General features: G+C 54.9%; 1 protein-coding gene across 1 annotated transcript in view; it reads left to right on the top strand.

Annotated features, from left to right (window-relative positions):
* LOC138822662 (homeotic protein female sterile-like) overlaps positions 1-20,175 on the top strand; it is a 27,204-nt gene extending 7,029 nt beyond the window's left edge. The window contains exons 6-17 of the mRNA XM_070015442.1: positions 797-884; positions 10,817-10,888; positions 11,419-11,553; positions 12,705-12,794; positions 13,615-13,668; positions 14,456-14,500; positions 14,714-14,746; positions 15,393-15,440; positions 17,806-17,877; positions 17,971-18,045; positions 18,645-18,707; positions 19,707-20,175. Coding sequence (XP_069871543.1) covers positions 797-884; positions 10,817-10,888; positions 11,419-11,553; positions 12,705-12,794; positions 13,615-13,668; positions 14,456-14,500; positions 14,714-14,746; positions 15,393-15,440; positions 17,806-17,877; positions 17,971-18,045; positions 18,645-18,707; positions 19,707-19,726 — 795 coding nt within the window. The 3' untranslated portion in view covers positions 19,727-20,175. The remainder of the gene's footprint in view (positions 1-796; positions 885-10,816; positions 10,889-11,418; positions 11,554-12,704; positions 12,795-13,614; positions 13,669-14,455; positions 14,501-14,713; positions 14,747-15,392; positions 15,441-17,805; positions 17,878-17,970; positions 18,046-18,644; positions 18,708-19,706) is intronic.

Raw genomic sequence — 20,175 nt, 5'->3', positions numbered from 1 at the left:
ACTCTGCTCTCTCACCTATACAAGCCAAACAGCTTGAGCTCCAAAATTGCGTCTAGCTTCCTCTGCAGTGTGTGGCTCTTCCCTCTTAGAAACGCCCCCCCCTCCCCACACCCTCTTCCCCAGTGCCCTGGCCTCCTTTTCTTTTCTTTTTTTGGTTGGTGGGGCCTGAACTCTGGGCCTGGGCACTGTCCCTCAGCTCTTCAGCTCAAGGTGAGCGCTCTACTGCTTGAGCCACAATGCCACTTCTGGTTTTCTGAGTGGTTTATTGAAGAGTTTCACAGCTGTTCCTGCCCGGGCTTGGCTTTGAACCTTGATCCTCAGGTCTCGGCCCCCCCCCCCCCCCGCCCCAGTAGCTGGATGACAGGCGTGAGCCGCCGGCGCCCGCCCCTGGCCTCCTTCTTTGCACCCGCAGGACCCAGGCTCAGGAGCCAGAGCATCCAGCAGGCAGTGTCTTCTAAGCTGAAGGGCTGGTTGGGACACATGGCTGGGTGCTGAATCAGCCTCACCCACAGAGGTGTGGGGGTGCGGGCATCTGGGACACGCCCCCTGCTCTTTCCCAGAGCCTGGCAATGCCCAGGGTGGCCCCGCTGGCCCAACAGAGTGCCGTGTGGGGGAGGGGGAGGCTGGGGGAGGCGCTGTGGCAGCGGCAGCCACCCCCATCTGCCCTTTCTGGGGTGCTGAGGAGGAGGGAGAGGCGGCTCAGACAGGAAGGCCTGGGGGCAGATAGCATGGCAGGCAGGAATGCACCCCAGAGCCAGTGGGGCCCCAGGTCACGTGACGGCTGCCCCGCCCTCAGGGCTGTGACAGGGCAGCCTCCTCGGCTGCCAGGGCCACATCCACGCAGTCCACGCAGCTGGCCTTGCTGTCTCCACTCAGGATCGCAGGTACGAGGTGGGGTGGGGAAGGGCAGGGAGGGACCCGCAGGCATGGGCCTCCTTCCCGGCCATCCTCTGCCGCGGACCGGGTTCTGTCGGGACGACGGAGAATACCTAGGGGAGGAACCTGGAATAGGACGGGGAGATGGCAAACAGACAACTCACACACATTAGGAGTGGATGCTGAGTGCTGAGTGCGATTTAATGCAGAGGATAACAAACTTTTATAGCAAAAAGTCTCCATAAGAAAGGGCAAAAGATTACATAATCTTGCTGCAGGGCTTCATTCTTGGGTGGTCACCAGCTGGTCGCCTGGTAGGCACTTGTTTCCGGCTTTACCTCTATTTTTAAGAAATACAATGGGTTTTGATGATTGTCACCAATTAACCACTACTTTTTTCTATAGAGGCCTTAACTGTCCCATTAAGATCTTTCCTGTTTCTTCTTTAATAGTAAACACCAAGGAGACTTAGATTTAGCAAGTCTCTTAGTAAATGAGGAAGTTCTTTCTCCTAAGTAGTTATCTCAGCAATTGCCATACATTCTTTCTGTTCTAGCCGTGCCTACAACTTTTTGTAAATTTCTTACAATTCCTTCTGCTGGAGTGACTTTGTGAAACCCCCAATACTTTTATATTTGCTTATGGCTTGTCTACTAGCCTCCATAAGAGGGGTTTCAGGGTAGCACTTAACTCTGGTGAGTTAGTCATATTTTTAAGACACTCATCAGATATTGGGAAAGAGCTTTGAATAAGGGAACGTTGACAATGAGTAAGTACAATGAGCAGTAGAAACAGTAAAAGATTAATAGGCACTCTTATGAGGAAAAGATAGGCAGAAACACATCTTTTCCCAGGGGTTTTGCCAGCCTTTTCCCAGGAGTAGGCCTCTTAGAAGCCCTATTCTCCGAGGTAGACTTCGGTGAAGTCCCAAAACTTGGAGATAGGTTTCTGTAAAGCCCCATTCTCTGAGGTAGACTTCGGTGAAGTCCCAAAACTCAGAGATAGGTCTCGAGGCCCCTATCATGGTCTGATAGATGGTTTCCCATGCTAAGCAGACTCTACTGGGGTCGGCGTGGCAATCCTCGGTGGCCCTAGGCTTGGAACCCCAACGCTGCCCCTTCCTGTCTGGCCTAGAAGCTTAGTGACCCATTCCCCCCGCCCCGGAACTGTATTGAGCCTGGCCACGGTTGGTGACCGGCTCCAGTCCTGTCACTGGCTGCTGTGGGAAATTTCAGGAAAGCTCTAGAAGGGCCGGAGGTGTGGCTCAGGAGCAGAGCTCCTGCCTAGTGAGCGCGACAGCAGATTCCCTGACGTGCGTGAGTGTCCCGTGGGACCTGAAGGGTCTCGCCACGTCCCAGGGCCTCTCCTCACCCTGCCACTGATGGACGTCAGCAGTGAGACGATCTTCCTCCCCCAAAGTTCTTGGGGGACACCCCTCAATGACCCGGGTTGTAAAGACACAGCCTCCCTCCCGGAGGCTGAGCCAGGCCTGGGAGACCTGGGAGGAAAGACCCCTGTGTGGAGACAATGCTGAAGGAAGATGTAGGCCTGGGGCAGGGGAAGCCTCGTTTCCCGCCAGGCAGGTGGCCAGCGGGCCGCTGGGACCCCCAGCCCCGGGGCCTCTGGGCCATCCCTCCCCCGGGATGTCTTCCTCTGCCTCTGCTTGGAGTCCCCTAGCAATGGGCACCCCTCCAGCCTCGTTTCCTTGGGAAGGGAAATCATGTGCATCTTGTTTTCTTCTGTTCTATTTAACGGCCCCTATTTAGAGGCCAGAGCTCTAACTAGGGTTGGGGTGGGGGTGTCAGGAGTGTTCGGGGGAGTCGTGGACAGCACTGTGTGGAGATCTGAGAATCGGCCCCTCCTGACTGAAGTACTGAAGCCCTTGCTAGGTCGCCTTCCCTGGATCTTTCCGGAGCGTTGTTAGCACAGAGGACCATGCTGGCCTCTGCCCCATAGACGCCTCTGCCCCGAGCAAACTTGTGGATGGGGTCATCTTTTTGTTTCCTTTTAAATAACGGCCTTATGAAGATAGAACTTGCATTCCATAAATCCACCTTTCCACAGGGTGAGCTCTGTGTTTTGTTGGTGGTGGGTGGTGTTGGTCGTGGGGCTTGAACTCTGGGCCTGGGCGCTGTCCCTCAGCTCTTCAGCTCAAGGCTAGCGCTCTACCACTTCAGCCACAGCATCACTTCCAGTTTTCTGGTGGTTCATTGGAGATAAGCATTGTACGGACTTCCCTTCCTTGGCTGGCTTTGAACTGTGATCCTCCGATCTCAGCCTCCTGAGTAGCTAGGATGACAGCTACCACCAGCCGCCGGGCTTATTGAGACATTTCTACACAAGCACAAACACACGGCTGTGGTTTGGCTTTGCATCTCCCTGTGAGGGATGCTGAGCCGCCTGCTGTGAGTCTTCTCCCCAGGAACTTCATTCAAATCAGTTGGCCTCGGGGACCCTGAGCCGCTGCTTGGTGAAGGGCTGAGTGGTAGCCAGCCCCCTGCCAGGCCAGGGCGCTGAGGCCTCCAGAAAGGAGAATGTGGACGCGGCCGCTGGAGGCCTCCCGGTGAGCGGGGGAGACCGAGTTCAGAGAGGGCCCAGCGCTTGCATGGGCCAATTATTGGACACTTCCTTTTTGAACTTGGTGTGTGTGAGAGAGAGAAGCGGGGGCAAGCAGGGAGACAACAGAGAGACAGGCTGACAGAGAGACAGAGGCAGAAGAGAGAGAAACAAGAAAAGTAAACACAGAGCGAGGAAACAGCAATTTGGGGAGGAGAGAGACGCACTGTGGGGCTCTGGCTAACTATGCCCGAGGCGGGTCAGCCAGGGAAGCCCGGGAGCGCGGAAAAACTTCTTCCCGTGAATCATCAGATTTGTCCTTGGGTTCCTCCAGAAACATCTTTTGGGGGGCAGCCCCACCCTCATTTGCCTCACCCCCGATTAGCTCTAGACCTCAAAGCAGGAGCCGGGCTTCGCAGGGTTAGGCTTAGGCTGACAATCCAGAACAACAGTTGTCCAACTGCTCCCTTGTTTTGGTTTTCTGCTCTCCGGCGTTTTGTTTGCTGGCTGGGGCCGCAGGGTCTCACTGTGTATCACTGGCTGGGAATGGAGCTCTTGATCCTCCTGCCAACCCTACCCCTCCCACAGCTGTGATTACAGGTGTGTACCACCATGCTCAGCCGTGTTGATGTACACATTCTTTTCAAGAGAAAAGGCTGGGCTGGGTGACGTATCTCCGTGCTACAGTGCTTGTGCCTTGGGCCCATCCAACACAGACACACGTTTAGATTTGTCAGTGGCAGATGACTCCCAACTTTTGCACAATTCCGTTACGACTTTGCGACCTTGCAATGGCGCCCTGGTGGTCTGTCGTGAGCGGGAGACGCACTTTAAGTGTTGAGTCTGCTCCTCCCCTTGGTCAGCCTCACCTTTGCTGGCCCAGCTCCCAGCAGAAGAGGGGGGCATGCGGCACCCCCTCGGGCCCCCCGGGGCTGAGCTGGCTACCTTGGCGTATGGCCGGCCTGCCGTGGTTCCTCAGGACCCAACTCTGTGTAAGCGAGGCGGACGTGAGGACACATGTGTGGTGGCTGTTAGCTCAGGACTCAGCTCGCGTCCGCCGAGAACCGTCACGGCTACGGACAGTGGATGGAAACCCAGCCGTCATGCTGTAGACTTAGCGTTGCTCCGGAAGCAGTTCTCCGTGTGCTTTTCCTGACCTCAGGAACCCCATAGGGTCATGACACGCAGCGTGGGCCATGCGGGCTGGGGCTGCCCATTAGGGTTCAACTATATACTGTCAGTGACTTTTAGTTAAAAATGGAGTAGGGGCGGGTGGATTGGTCCTCTCCTCTTGGACTCTGAAGGTGATTGTTTGAGAGACAAGGACATAGGCACGAACCCCTGCCCTTCGTGAACTTCCCACCCGAAAGCAATTGCTTTTAGAAGATTCTTCTAGAGGGCTGGGCATGGTGGTGGTCTCAGCTATTTGGGAGGCAGGGGCAGGAGGATCGCAGTTGGAGGCCAGCCCAGACAATGTTAACTTCAGACCGTATGTGAACTAAAAGCAAAAGAAAGGGCTGGAGTGTGGATCGAGTGGCAGAGCACTTGCTTACCAAGGGTGAGGTCCTGTGTTCAAACCCCAATACCCCCAAGCCAAAAAAAAAATCCAGCCCCTGTGCAGACTTAGGAGGATGTGGGGAAGACCCCAACACAGAGAGGACTAGAGAAGGCGGCCCCAGGGGCTCAGGCTCCAGACACGCCAGGGAGGCAGATTGCGAGCTTTTCGTCCCTCGTGAAACAAGTCAGACTCCCAGAAGGACTGGTTGTCAGGTTAGCCTGGACGAAGGGCAGTGGTCGCTGTGCTGGGGAAGAGGGCTTGGGGGACAGACAGTCCCGCTGGGGGCCGCTTGTCCTGTAGCTGAGCATTCGTCGGAGAGTAGGGTGTGCATGTATTTGGGGTGCGTTAGGAAGCACTCATGTCCCCCCAGCTCTGCCCTTGGACTTAGGTCCACCCCTGGGACCCCTTGGCGTCCCAAGGGCCAGTCCCGACTCCTTCTCCACCTGCCTCACTGCTCAAACCTCCCACCTGCCGGCCTCCCCCTCCTCCTCCACCTGGAGTAACGGAGCCCAGGGCTTCGGGCGGCGGGCAAGGCAGGTGCTCCGCCACTGAGCCGCCCCCAGGCTCTGAGCCCTCCCTCCACCGTGGCTCTGGCTGGCTGTGGAATTCCCAGTCAGGCCTGCCTCCATCCACCCCCACGCAGAGCGAGACCAGGTCAGCGGCCTCGCAAAGGAGCGGTGGGCCCTGGAGCCAGCGGCAGCCCCTGGAGCCAGCGGCAGCCCCGAGCTGCTCCAGGACGGTTTGGGCCACCCGTGGGGCTATCACAGAACACCAGAGGCGGGGGATTTATCATGAGAAGGAGGCTTGGGGGGTTTATTTCATACTCTGGAGGACGGCAAGTCCCCAACTAATGAGGCCGCACCTGGGGGGGGGGGCAACATCCAAAAGGCAAAAGAGAATGAGAGAGCAAGACAGGGCTGAGCCTTGGCAAGTTCCTCTTCAACTCCTCAGTTTCTCCAGGGGGCGGGGCAATCTACAGGACCGCGATCCCCCTCATTGCCTTCCTTCCGGGTGGCGTGGGCACCCAGCAAGCTGGAAAGGGAGCACAGGGGAAATCCAGTTCATCCAGCCCCTCTCCGCCGCTGACTCAGCAGGGTTGGGCTTTTTGGTTGAAAGTGCTGGAAAGTCAGGCAGGAGAGTTTCTTGTAGGATCCACGTCAGATTCAAGACTTCTAGCCGGCTGGGCAGGGGTGGCTCACGCCTGTCATCCTAGCTACTCAGGAGGCTGAGATCTGAGGGTCGCCATTCAAAGCCAGCCTGGGCAGGACAGTCTGTGAGACTCTGATCTCCCATGAGCCACCAGAAAACTGGAAGTGGCGCTGTGGCTGTGGAGCACTCGCCTTGAGCAGAAAAGCTCAAAAACAGGGCCCTGAGTTCAAGCCCCACAACCACCACCACCAATAACAAAAGGCCTGGGAGTCGGGCTGCTCTGTTGGAGTGCGGTGGGGGGGGGGGGGGGGTTGGTCTGTCTGTAGGCCTGAGACCCTGCGTGGATTACTTCGTTTACCTGAGCCTCTATCTCCTCCTGTGGAAAATGAGATCTGTGTGGAGGGGAGGGGCATCTCGCCCTGGGCACAGAGCCTGGGTTTGACCCCCAGAACCATGAAATGAGTGAAGATCACAGGCAAGGTGTCCTGTTCTTTGTCTGCATTTGCTTAGTTCCCAGTGGCTCATCGTGGCTCTAAGGGAATCTATGACTATGTGTGGTGTTTTTTAGGTTGCTGGTGGTGATTGGTGGTGGTTGTGGGGCTCGAACTCAGGTTTCTACCACAGTCCTCCGATCTCAGCCTCCTGAGTAGATAGGATGACAGGTATGAGTCACTGGTGCCCAGCTACAGTGGTTTTTTGAGATGCTGGGGGTGAAACTCAGAGCCTTGCACATGCTGGGCAATGTCTACCCCTGCGCCACGCCCCAGCCCAGCCAAGTCTCCCGACCTGGAGATTGGAGGCCTCCTCCCAGCAGTCTCTCTGCCAGATAGATACATCTTCTTGGGTGCTGTATCCGGGTGTGTTCATCAGCCTTGGTTGTCTGTCAAGTTTAACAAGCTACGTTTCTCTTCTTAGAGCAGAAAAAAAAATGGGATGGGATGAGGAGAGGCGCCGTGGGCCCTCCTTCTGGGACAGTTCACGCCCGGCCCCTCGTGCTGGGCCAGCTGCTAACATCTGTGCTGGAAAACCAGAGTCGTGCCACATGCCTGCTGTCCCAGCTCCTTGGAGGCTGAGACAGAAGGATGGCTGGAGCTCAGGAGTCCCGGGCAGCCTGGGTGACAGGGCCAGGCTGTCTCTAACAAAAAGCAAAGCCTGACTCAGCCAAGGCCGCTTGTCTAAGCCAAGCCAGCCTCGTCTGCACACCGCTCCAGGACCATGGCGGCTTCCTTCCTGGTCCCAATGACGGGCCCTGGGAGGAAGGGCTGGCATCTGCCCTCCGTCTCCCCGCGCGGACACAGCCACAGCCCTGGCTCATCCCCTCTCGCGGTGTGTGTTCCCAGGCAAGCGTCTTGTCCTGTCTGTGCCTCCTACCTTCACCTATGAAGTGGGCACCGCCCAGTGAGCCCCTGTGGGGATGGGGGACTTGGAACCGTGCTTGGCAGGCAGGAAACGCTTATTCAGTCCCCACCCCCATCCTTTGCACTCTGCGCCCAGCCCTGGGCAGGTGACCCGGTGATGACAAACCCTGGGTGTGGCAGACCCTCCAGCAGGGCCGATGGGGAGCTCAAGCCGGAGTATGCCCCCTGAAGTGGTACAGCCTGGTCCTGGCCTGGAGGCAGCGGTGACTAAGGGTCAGGGTGGCAGTGCTCCGGGAGATAGGGGGGAGCCTCGGGGCCTCCAAGGGCTATGGCCTGGGCACTGACTGCTAGCTGCCCGTGCCTCAGTACCTTTGCATGTGCTTTGCCCTGCGACCCTTTCCAGCTAGTGCATCCCACCCACTCTCCTTCAGGAATTTTCTTCCTATCAACCCCAGCTACAGTCCTGGTCTCACACAGTATTCTCAGGCCTGGCCCATTCTGTATAAAACTAAACTCACTGGGCACTGGTGGCTCACACCTATGGTCATCCTAGTTACTCAGGAGGCTGAGATCTGAGGATCACAATTCGAAGCCAGCCCAGACAGGAAACTCCATGAGACTCTTACCTCCACCAGAAAACCAGAAATGGCACTGTGAGCTGAAGAGCTGAGGGACAGCACCCAGGCCCAGAGTTTAAGCCCCACAACTGACCAAAAATAAATAAATAAAACTAAACTAAACTCATCCTTCTAGGTTCAGGTCAAAAAGCACTTCCTGAAGCCTCCGCGAGCTGCCTCGCCTGTGCCCTGCCCTCTCCCGTACCTGCACTGCCTTCCTGCGTTTTGTTTTTGCTTTTGTTTGCCTTCTGTTACTGGGGCTTGAACTCATGGAAATTGGCTATGAGATTTGTTTTACTTAAAGCTACTGATTCTCTACCCCTTGAACCACAGCACAACTTCAGCTTTTTGGTGGTTACTTAGAGATAAGAATCCAACAGACTTTCCTGCCCAGACTGGCTTTGAACCATGAGTCTCAGATCTCAGCCTCCTGAGTAGCTAGAATGACAGGCATGAGCCACACATGCCCGCAAGTAGCTAGGATGACAGGCCTGAGCCACGCATGCCGGGCGGGCCCTGATTTGTGATCACATCCTGTGACTCTGTTGTTGGCAAGCTAAAGACTGGGGGTGGATTTTGGCATTAAACACCATGAAGTTACAGGCATGTGGAATTCACAGTTGTGAACACTATGTTTTATTTTTTTGCATCATGAAACATACAATGTGTGTGTACACACATAACTGTCTATATTCTTTTCTCAGTATAGTGAACTTCTGTTGCACTGTGGGAGTGTGATTGTGTGACAACCCCCCCCATTTCAAAGGATTCTGGGAACTGTAGTCTCTAGCTGGTAGTCATGTGTCCAACTAAAATTTGGCTATTGGTCAATGGCTGCAGCAGGGTAGCTACGTGTATTGTTGTTGGGGAGAGTGCCTGCTTACTGAGGTTAGCTATGTGATTTCCAAGGCCACAGTTATTTTTGTGACCCCCATCTCTGGGGACCTCTCAGAAGTTCAGGAAAGCAGAGTATGGTGTCCCAGAGGGACATACATCCGAACTCCTGCCCTTCCCTTCACCACTTAGATCCGTGACTCCGCAGGGACCCAGGAGCAGTGTTCGCCCTGGACCTGTGTTTCCAGGGGTATATTGGGGAGAATTTAAGGTTTGCAGTCACTCAACTCGCTGAGCCTCAGTTCTCCTCTCTGTGGAAGAAAACTGATAAAACTCACCGTATAAGTCAAATGAAACAATCTTTTAGGAAAAAGTTTTGGTTTTGGTTTGTTTTTTGTTGTTCCTGGGGCTTGCACTCAGGCCTGGGCACTGTCCCTAAGCTCTTTTATTCAAGGCTAGTGTAAGCTTAAAAAAAGATTAATTAGACTTTGCCAGAGAACCACGCAGACATCCAGATACAGAGAACAAAGAAAGGTTTATTGTCGGGAAAGGGGGCCGGCAAGACTCCTCACAAGGGAGGAGTGAGAAGCACTGGCTATTGTCTGAGCTGACCTATATAACCTAGGTTTAGGAGGGGCTGAAGGGTCTAGGAGGCGGAGACCCCGGTGTGGACGTGTGGGCCAGGGGCTAGGATTGATGGCTGCTGTCCAAATAGTAGAGAAGGGTCCTGCAGCTGCCCAGACCTGAAGGTCACTCTAAGGGGCTCTTGCTGCCTTCTATGGTGGTAGCTGCCCCAGAGAAGTGCCATCCCAAGGTGAAGGAGGGTTGGAAGCTGAATATTTACTGCCTTTACTACATGGGCCTAGTGCTGCCTAGGAAGGGAGCATGCTAAGCTGTGGAGAAGGGAAGGAGTGGACTAAGCTATGGGAAGGGAGCGCATTTCGCTAACAGCTAGCACTCTACCACTTGAGCCACAGCATCACTTCTGGGTTTTCTGGTGGTTTATTGAAGATGAGAGTTTCACAGATATTCCTGCCTGGGCTGGGTTTCAACTGTGATCCTCAGATCTCATCCTCCTGAGTAGCTACGATGACAGACATAAGCTACCAGCACCCAGTCTCTCTGTCTCTCTGTGTCTCTCTGTGTCTCCCTGTGTCTCTTTTTCTCTCTCTCTCTGTCTGTCTCTCTCTCTCTCTCTGTGTTTCTGTGTCTCTCTCTTTCTCTTTCTTTTTCTGTCTCTGTGTCTCTGTCTCTGTCTCTGCCTTGCTGTATAGCTCAGGCTGGACTAACAATCTTCTTCTGTTAGCTTATTGAACACTAGATTAAAGGAAAAGTTGGGGGTTTTTTTTTGGTTGGTCGTGGGGCTTGAGCCCTGGGTCTGTCCCTCAGCTCTTCAGCTCAAGGCAAGGGTTCCACCACTTGAGCCACAGCAGCACTTCTGGCTTTCTGGTGGTTAATTGGAGATAAGAGTTTCACGGGCTTTGCTGCCTGTGCTGGCTTTGAACTGTGATCCTCAGATCTCAGCCTCCTGAGTAGCTAGGCTGACAGGTGCCTGGCTACAAAAAGTTCTTAATGTTATCAAAAGATGAACATTATTCAAACGTTCCTCATTCCTGAGTTGTTTCCCTTATACTTTTAAATACTGGGACTTTCTTTCTTTCTTTCGTTCTTTCTTTCATTCTTTTTTTGGTTGGTTGTGAGGCTTGAACCCAGGGCCTGGGCGGTGCCCCTGAGCTCTTTTGCTCAAGGCTAGCTCTAGCCACAGCATCTAGATCTCCTTTTCTTATTGCCTATTTACTGGCCTGGCTCTGGTGTGTTGAACCACTCACGGCAGTGCAGTGACTTGCTTGTTGTTGCTGCTCCTCCAGGGAAAGCCATGGAGACGTCCAGACCCTCTTCCCAGGCTCAGGACCACAGTGGATTCCACGGAGGAGCGGAAGGTTTGGACTGCACGTGGCCCTCTCAGGCCCTCCAGGCAAAGCCTGCTGGGAGGAAGGGTGGGCAGGGGGAGGAGGGACAGCAGGTCACGTTGACACGGTGGCTCACCTCACAGTTGAAATGGAGACTAGCTGGCTTACATGCCTGCATGTCCACCTCGATGCTGGATGGTCTGTCACCCAGCACGCTCAAGCTGAGGGGACCCTTAGTTGTTCCCAAATCTTGACTTTGGGGGACTGGGGCTGGAACTTGGGAGGATCCCTGGATGATGGGAAAGGTCCATGTGCCCCTCCCCACTGGCACGTGGGAAGAAGCCCTGCTTTGGGGATCTGTGTTAGGGAAACTCTTGCCTTGCTGTCTTAGAATCCTCTGAGAACTTGACCTCCCACACCTCCTGTTGCCTTAGATGTCTGGGAGGTAGTCGAGGGCCGGGAGGCCTCTGGCGTGCACACAGACCTCTGGGGAGGCCTGGGTGGTTCCTGGGGTCCAGGTGGGCGGACAACTCTCATCACCTTGTCTGTGTGTCTCCCAGATGGAGAGACAAACTGCCACAAGCAAGATGGGAAGGCAGGACTCTCTTCTCCAGGGCACTATGAGAGAGACAAGTCTTCCTCTTCATCTTCCTCCTCCTCCTCCTCTTCATCCTCTTCCTCCTCCTCCTCTTCAGGTATAGCAAAGGTTTTTAGGGTTGGGGCTGTAGTATGTGGGCGAGCACCTGCTGGTGCACACGAGGCTCTGGGCTCCATCCTCTTGTCCCCAAATGTCTCCATTCCTGATCACGGTGGTGTTAAAGAGAATTACTCTTTGCATAGTTCATAGCGGAATCATTGACCCATGGCCAATCAATGACCAATCTATGATATGGACAGGAATCACTGACCCTGCATGGGTGCTCTAACACTGGGCTTAGCGGAAAAACACAGTAACATCCTAGTAGAATCTTGATTCCAATTGCCACATCATCCTCTAAGAAATAACGGAACATGCTTTTGTTTTTTTACTCTTTTAATGCAAAATGTAAGGTTGGTGACCCATGTATACCTGAAATCCTAGTGATTTATGAGGCTTAGGTTTCCCCAGCCCCCTCCCTCCACCCAGGGCAGAAAAGCCCATGAGACTCTTATTTCCAACTAACCAGCAAAAAGCCAGAAGTAGAGCCATGGCTCCAAGTAGTAGAGTGCTAACCTTGAGCAAAAAAGCTCAAGGACAGTGCTCAGGCACTGGGTTCGGGTCCCATGACCACCAAACAAAGCAAAACAACAACAACCACAAAAAACCTCCACGGTGCCAATCAGTGCTTACTCAGCTGGCGCTCTACCACTTGAGCCACAGCTCCACCTTCAGGAGCTGAGATGAGGGCTGTGGCCGTAGAAATGCCTGTCAGGGTGTGCTGCAGCACCAGTGGCTCATGCCTTCCGCTCAGGAGACTGAGATCCGAGGATCTGGTGCCAAGCCAACCTGGGCAGCAGAGTCTGTGAGACATGTAACTTCAGTTAACCACCAAAAGGATGGAAGTAGAGCTGTGGCTCAAGTGGTAGAGCACCAGTCTTGAGCAAAGAAAAACACAAAACCTCAGGGACAGAGCCCAGCCCCCCCCCCCACACACACACGTGTGAAGCAGACACAAAACTCACAGAAATATGACATGATTATTACCTGACACATCAAAAGGCAGGTTTCTTCAGCCCCTGTCCCCAAAGCAGGTTCCTTCCTCCAACCACAGCACCACACAGGCGAAGTCCTGAAAAGCAGGAGCCCCCGTGGGCCTGGCCCCGGCTCCAGGCAGGCACCTGCCACAGCTTGTCTTGTTCCCTGCAGAAAGTGGTGATGAGGACCCAATCCCCCGAGGTCCTAGGAAACGCCGGCAGAGCCTGGGCGCAGCACGCCCCGCCAGGAACTCCTCAGCGGGTAGGCCTCATTCATGTGTGCTTTGCCCCTTGGCTGAGTGTGTGCGTGACCTCCCCGCGCAGCCTTCTTTACAGCAGGACTCAGCCAGCAAAGTGCCTAAGCTCCAACCAATCACAGAGAAGCAGATGAGCAAACACTATCCCAGTCCTGGTAGCAAATCAAACCCCTCACTTGGTCTGCTATACGTCTTGTCGGGACTCACGTACGTATGGTTGTAATGGAGACTGGAAGAAAGACTATCAGAAGGGCAATGGTGGTTGCCTCTGGGTGGAGAAATTATGTGTCTTCCTCTTCCTTGCCTGCCTCCCTCTCCCCATCCCCTCTTTGAGACAGGGTTTCTCTATGTAACCCAAGCTGGCCTCAAAATCCTCCCGCCTCAGCCTCCCAAGTGCTAGGATTATAGGTATGTGCCACCATGCCTGGCTAATTTTCTCTTACCTCTTTTTCTTTTTGTGCTGGTACTGGGGCTTGAACTCAGGTCCTGGGTACTGTCTCTTCGCTCTTTCACTCAAGGCTGGCAACTCTACTCTTTGAGCCATACCTCCACTTCTGGCTTTTTAGAGATATGAGTCTTGGATTTTCCTGCCCAGGCTGGCTTTGAACTATGATCCCCAGATCTTGACCTGCTGAGGAGCTAGGATTACAGGCATGAGCAACCCAGGCTTGATCTGGGTTAACTTGCCATGCCTCTGTTGCTTTCCCTGTGTAATGGGGGACTAATCTCATGATTTCTGTGGGGGTCCCATAAAATGACAACTATGCTTCAGACCTGGAGGAGGCAGTGGGGGTCCAGAGAACTGAGGGAGGTTTATCTCCACAGGCACCGAACACGGGGCGCTTGATGTGGCGCGCAATGAACTGCAGCTGTATGGAGGTAACTGCTTGGCCCGGTGGCTTTGGGGGAGAGAAGCAGGGGGCTTTCAGGGACAGAAGCAATGTCATGGGAATATTCCCAGACAAGTACAGATCTGAGCGTTGTGATACATGCCTGTTAAGTCCAGCACTAGGGAGGTTGAGCAGGATGATCAGGGGTTGGAGGTAGCCCAGCCTGTGAGGAAGGGAGGGGAGGAGACAGGAAGGAAGGGGAATACGGAGGTGGCTGGTGAGAGGCTGTTATGGGGGGAGGGGTGGGTGTCTTGGGGTCACCCGCCTTCTGTGCTGTGCCATAACTTGGCCTTGAGGATCGCACAAGCTTCCTGGGCCTTGTTCTTCCCAGTCAGTCAGATAGGCTCAGTGTCATTGGGGCTATTCCTGGAAACACTGGACTGTTGAGGAAATAGGACTGGAGGCCTGGTTCACATGGTAGTGTGCCCATGTAGCAAGTGTGAGGCTCTGGGTTCAAACCCCAGTAGCACATCTACGACGTCACATGGGGCGGGCTGGGCAGGGGGGCGGACGGCTATGCTGATCCTCCATGGACACGTGGCCTGGCTGCACAAGAGTTGCCACGTTCCCTAAAATGGGGGCATCTGGGGGGGAAACCCTGACCTCGGGGACCCTGGAAGGGCTGTAATCTGGGCAGACATGTAGGCAGCAGCTCTCCAGGGCTGGTACACGGTGCGGGAACCTTCTAGTCTGCACGGTGTCCACCTGGCCCACCAAGTCTCGGGGCGGGGGCCAGGCCCCTCGCGCAGCCGTGCTCACGGACGGGTCCCACGCAGGTGCTGCGGGCGCCGAGGGAGAGCTGGCACGGTCTGGAGAGTCAGGTGAGCGTCGGGTAGGGAGGGGTGCTCTAGGCTGGTGTAGCGTGTCCTCCACCAGACCTGGCCATGGTTGGGGTGCACGGCTGTGGGAGACACTTGGGGACTGAGGGAGGCCCGGCTGGCTGGACAGGAGGCGGGGGGTGAGGAGGGGCGGAGGCGGCGCCCAGGGTCCGAGCCTAGTGCAGCACTAACACCACTTCCTCCTCACCTTTGCAGAACTCCAAAGAAGAGGCTCGGTGTCAGAGACCGGTAACCACACAGGAGGAGGCAGCCGGGTCCTAGGGGACAGGAGGGGACCCCCGATGGCCTGAGAGGGTGGCTAGGCATTGCATGGTTGTCACAGTGACCCCTATAGTGCAGGGGAAACAGGAGGGAAGGAAGCTGGCGGAAGAAGGAAGTCACTGGGGCCCCCCAAAATGGTCACCCCATCCCCACCGTCTGTTTAGCTGTTACTGCACAAGCACCCTCTGTCCACAAAGAAGCATTATTAGCAAGAAGTTAAGTCTCACACTGAGCACTGTGGCTCACACCTGTAATCCTAACTATTCAGGAAGCTTAGCTGTGAGGATTGTGGTTCAAAACCAGCCCAGGTAGGAAAGTCTGTGAAACTCTTATCTCCAATAAACCACCGAAAAGCTGTAAGTAGAGCTGTGGCTCAAGTGGTAGAATGCCAGCCTTGATCTAAGAGGCTAAGTTCCAGTAACAGCACACACATACACACACACACACACACACACACACACACACACACACACACACACACACACACACACACACACACACACACACACACACACACACACACACACACACACACACACACACACACACACACACACACACACACGTTAATTCTCTTCCTTGTTAAAACTAACTGCCCTGTCTTGTTCCCAAGGGGAGGTGGAGGCTTCAGAGTTCCCAAGACAGAACATAAAGAAAGATGGTAAGGAGATGGGTTATGTTAGAGCTGCGACCCCCGGGCTCATCCAGCTTTCTATGCATTCGCTGCTCTGGTGGCCTAGAACATCTGGCCACATCTGTTGTGCGCCCTCTATCTCTTTCAAACCAAGTGGTCTTACCCCTCAGCGCCCTGTTTCCTCTTGTGTTGCTGCACAATCCGCCTCGGGCACTGAGGCCGGAGCTCAGGGCCTTATGCATTCTAGGCAAGCACTCTGCTACCGCTCCACCATGCTTCTAGCCCTTCATGGATTGACGTATATTCTTTTGAGACAGGATCTTGCTGTGGAGCCCAGGGTGGCCTAACACTCACAGCTCTCCTGCTTCCAGCCTTGCGAGTGCTGGGATTACAGGCATGCACCACCATGCCTGGCCCCTGAAAAGCAAGTGCACTGTGTTCTTTGCCCCAGAGCCTCCCACAGTGCCTGGCAGAGTGCAGGGGTGTCTGGGGCAGACCGCAGAGTTCCTGCCTGGGGCACAGGCTCTGATTCTCCCAACATCTCTGAGCGTTTGTGTTTTTGAACATCCATCCCAACACCTGAAGCACTGAGCAGCCCTGTATGCCGAGGATTCCCTGGAGGGCGAGGGCTGGCGCCCTGCCCACCGCAGAATCCACAGAGTCGGCAGGGGGTGGGGGTCTCACTGGAGCATAGCGAGTTACCTAAAAGGTGAGCTGAGGCCAGGGCCGCAAGGGGTCCCGAGGCACAGCTGTAAGTCTGTTGAATTCTGGACCTGGGCGCTCTCCTTGTGCTCTTCAGCTCAAGGCGAGTGCTCTACCGCTTGAGCCACAGCACCACTTCCGGTTTTCTAGTGGTTTATTGGAGACAAGAACCTCAGGGGCTTTCCTGCCTGGGCTGGCTTTGAACCATGATTCTCAGATCTTAGTCTCCTGAGTAGCTAGGATGACAGGCGTGAGCCACCGGCGCCCAGCTAAGACTTTTTGTTATTTGAACACAAGAGAATAGACGAGTGCCTATAAGCAAGGGCAAGGCCCTGGGTTGAAGCATTGATAGGACCAAACACAGAGCTAGGGGCCAGTGGCTCACGCCTGTCATCCTGGGTACTCAGGAAGCTGAGAGCCAAGGATCACAGTTCAAGGCCAGCCTGGGCAGGAAAGTCTATGAGACTCTTTTTGTTGTTGTTGTTGTTGGTTGTGGGGCTTGAACTCTGGGCCTGGGCGCTGTCCCTCAGCTCTTCAGCTCAAGGCTAGCGCTCTACCACTTGAGCCACAGCGCCACTTCTGGTTTTCTAGTAGTTTATTGGAGATAAGAGTCTCACGGACTTTCCTGCCCGGGCTGGCTAATTGAACCAAGATCCTCAGATCTCAGCCTTCTGAGTAGCTGGGATTACAGGTGTGAGCCACCGGCACCCGGCTTCTGTGAGACTCTTATCTCCAATGAACCACCAGAAAACCAGAAGTGGCGCTGTGGCTCAAAGTGATAGAGGGCTAGCCTTGAGCAAAAGGCCTCAGGGACAGTGTCAAGGTCCTGATTTTAGGTCTCATGACAGAAAGAAAAGAAAAGAGAGAGAGAGAGAGAGAGAGAGAGAGAGAGAGGAGGGCTGGGAAGGTGGCTCAGTGGTAGAGCGCTTGCCTTGCATGCATGAGGCCCTGGGTTCGATTCCTCAGCACCATATAAGCAGAAAAAGCCAGAAGTGGCGCTGTGGCTCAAGTGGTAGAGCGCTAGCCTTGAGCTGAAGAGCTGAGGGACAGCGCCCAGGCCCAGAGTTCAATCCCCACAACAAAGAAAGAAAGAAAGAAAGAAAGAAAGAAAGAAAGAAAGAAAGAAAGAAAGAAAGAAAGAAAGAAAGAAAGAAAGAAAGAAAGGGGAAGAAGGAAGGAAGGGAGGGAAGAGGGAAGGGAAGGAGGGAGGAAGGAGAGAAGCTGGTGTAGGTAGTGCATCCCTGTAGTCCCAACACTCAGGAGGCTATGAAGCTGGAGGATCCTGAAGTTTGAGGCCAGGCTTGACACATAACAAGATCCTCATCTTAACAAACAAATGAATCAAGAAAGGGCTGTGAGGGGCTGGGAAGGTGGTTCAGTGGTAGAGCGCTTGCCTTGCATGCCTGAGGCCTGGGTTCGATTCCTCAGCTCCACATAAGCAAAAAGAAAAAAGCCAAAAGTGGTGCTGTGGCTCAAGTGGTAGAGCGCTCGCCTTGAGCTGAAGAGCTGAGGGACAGCGCCCAAGCTCAGAGTTCAGGCCCCACGACTGGACCCAAAAAAAAAAAAAAAAAAGAAAGGGCTGTGATGTGGCGCGTGTGCACGGGCCTCGGGTTCCATCCCCAGCACTGCCACAACAGAAAGAGAAAAAGAAGTGGACAAAGAAGTAACCTTCCTGCCTCTGCCTTCACAGACGAGTTCTTCCACTTCGTCCTCCTCTGCTTTGGCATCGGGGCCCTGCTGGTGTGCTATCACTACTATGCGGGTGAGGACCAGGGGACGTGGGGAGGGGGAGTGTGGAGGGGGGGGCGGGAAACAGAGCATTGGGACTGCAGGCTGACCTTTGCTACCCTTCCAGACTGGTTCATGTCCCTCGGGGTGGGCCTGCTCACCTTCGCCTCCCTGGAGACAGTCGGCATCTACTTCGGGCTGGGTAAGCCCCCTGTAGGAACCCCACACTCGTCCCCACGCTCCTGGCTGGAGGAGACGTTCCTTCCCGCTCACCAATCGCCCAAGAGTAGCCATCTAAACTTTGAATTTTGGGGGAGACACATTCCTGGCTGTGTAGCTCAGCCTGACCTTGAACTCTCCATCTTAGCCTCCCAAGAGCTGGGATTACAGGCGTGAACCATCATGCCACACTGACAAACTAAACTAAAAAAAAAATTCCTGCTGCGGTGGTTTCTTCCCGGCCAACTTCAAGGTCAACATGAAGTCATAGGCAGGACCGGGCGGGGAGGGGGGAAGGGTAGGGGTAGCAGCTCCATGAAAATGCAACAACAAATACAATTTCAAGTGGCAAACACACAAAGCACTGGGCAGATGAGGAAAAGCAGCCGTGGCGGCAGCGAGGCCAGGAGTGCCGGGTCCCGGGGTCTGTTCCTGCCGCCCTGCCCACGGCTGGCCATCTTCATCACAACTAGTGCTGTCCCCTCGGCTCAGGCTGCGCAGCCTGGGTCAGCGCGGTCTGTGTGGATCCTGGGAGGGATGCCATCCTGATCGGCCCGCCCCTGTTCCTGTGTTTTTCCACAGTGTACCGGATCCACAGCGTGCTGCGGGGCTTCATCCCCCTCCTTCAGAAGCTCCGGCTGCTGGGTAATGTCTCCACTCTTCCCAGGCTCACCGTCTTTCCCTCCCAGGGGATTGCAACCGAGGCTTCAGGGCTAAAACAGAGCCGCAACTGCTGGGTGCCCGTGGCTCACGCCTGTAATCCTAGCAACTCAGGAGGCTGAGACCTGAGGACTGAACGTTGAAGCCAGCCCAGACAGGAAAATCAATGAGACTCTTTTCTCCAATGAACCACCAAAAAGCCACAAGTGGAGCTGTAAGTTCCAGTGGCACAGGGCCAGCCGTAAGCCAGAAAGCTAAGGGACGATGCTCAGGTCCTCAGTTCAAACCCCAGTCCTGGTGCACCAGCACACAGAAGAAAGCCTCAAAGCAAGGGACTTGGGGTCCAGTCTACCTCTGCTCATTTCCCAGCTTGCGATAGGGGATGGCTAGTAGCCTCTTGTTTTGTTTTAAATTAGTGCTGAGGTTGGAACGAGGGAGGGAGGGCTGCAGGAGGCTCGGGTGTGAAACTCATGGAGGAAATGGGCTTTGGTAATCATGTATTTGCCTGATGAGACTTGCGGGGTACAAGGGTCACAGCCAAAGGAGCTGCACGGATGTAGATCACACAAATACGTGTGTGTTCCTGAGGGATGGCACACACAGTGTTGCACGAAGGCCAGGCAGGCCTCCCTCATGGTCAGCAGCTTTGTGTTCATTGCTACGTCTCAGGGTGGAGGGGTCACCACTGGGGCTCAGACTCAGGGCCTGGGCACTGCCCTGAACTTTTTTTACTCGAGGCTAGTGCTCTATCACTTGAGCCACAGCTCTACTTCTGGCTTTTTGGCGGTTCCTTGGAGATAAGAGTCTCAAGGACTTTCTTGCCCTGGCTGGCTTTGAATGGTGATCCTCAGATTTCAGCCTGCTGAGCAGCTAGGATGACAGGTGTGAGCCACCATGGTCTAAGGGCTCCCGGATGCCAGACCTGTGGGGTACTGAGCATCGGGGCACAGGACCTCATGCCATCCTGCTGTCTTTGCTTTCCAGGGATCAGGAAGACAGACTGAGGCCTCTGCCAGGCTCCAGCCTGACCACCGCTGCCCCGCTGGGCCCCGAGGACAGAGTCACATGGCAGGAGCCCCGGGAGGCCAAGCCAGGACAATAAACTGAGATCTTCTCTTTCCATGGGCTCTGACTTGGCACCGGCAGGGCTGGGCAGCACCTGGCAGATGGGTGTGCGGTCAGGAGAGAAGGCCACAGCCTCTGGAAAACAGCAAGACTCTGGGGTGTCGTTCTCTGGTCCTGCAGGCTGCCATCTGCCCCATTCCCGGTCCTCCCACACCACCTGCCCCATTCCCGGTTCTCCCACGCCATCTGGCCACACCAGTGGAGCTCGCAGGGTTGGCTGGAACCCCAGGTGGACCTGGTGCAGGCAAGATGTCGGGAACCATCACCCAGTGTCAGCCCTGCGGCCTTGGACTCCAATACGACTCAAATAAACACGATCTTCCCTGTA

Source organism: Dipodomys merriami, unplaced genomic scaffold, assembly GCF_024711535.1.
Source record: "Dipodomys merriami isolate MVZ:Mamm:240054 unplaced genomic scaffold, mDipMer1.0.p SCAF_114, whole genome shotgun sequence".
Classification (NCBI taxonomy): Eukaryota; Metazoa; Chordata; class Mammalia; order Rodentia; family Heteromyidae; genus Dipodomys; species Dipodomys merriami.
The sequence above is the reverse complement of the archived record's forward strand: the minus strand, read 5'-3'. Positions and strand labels throughout refer to the sequence as shown.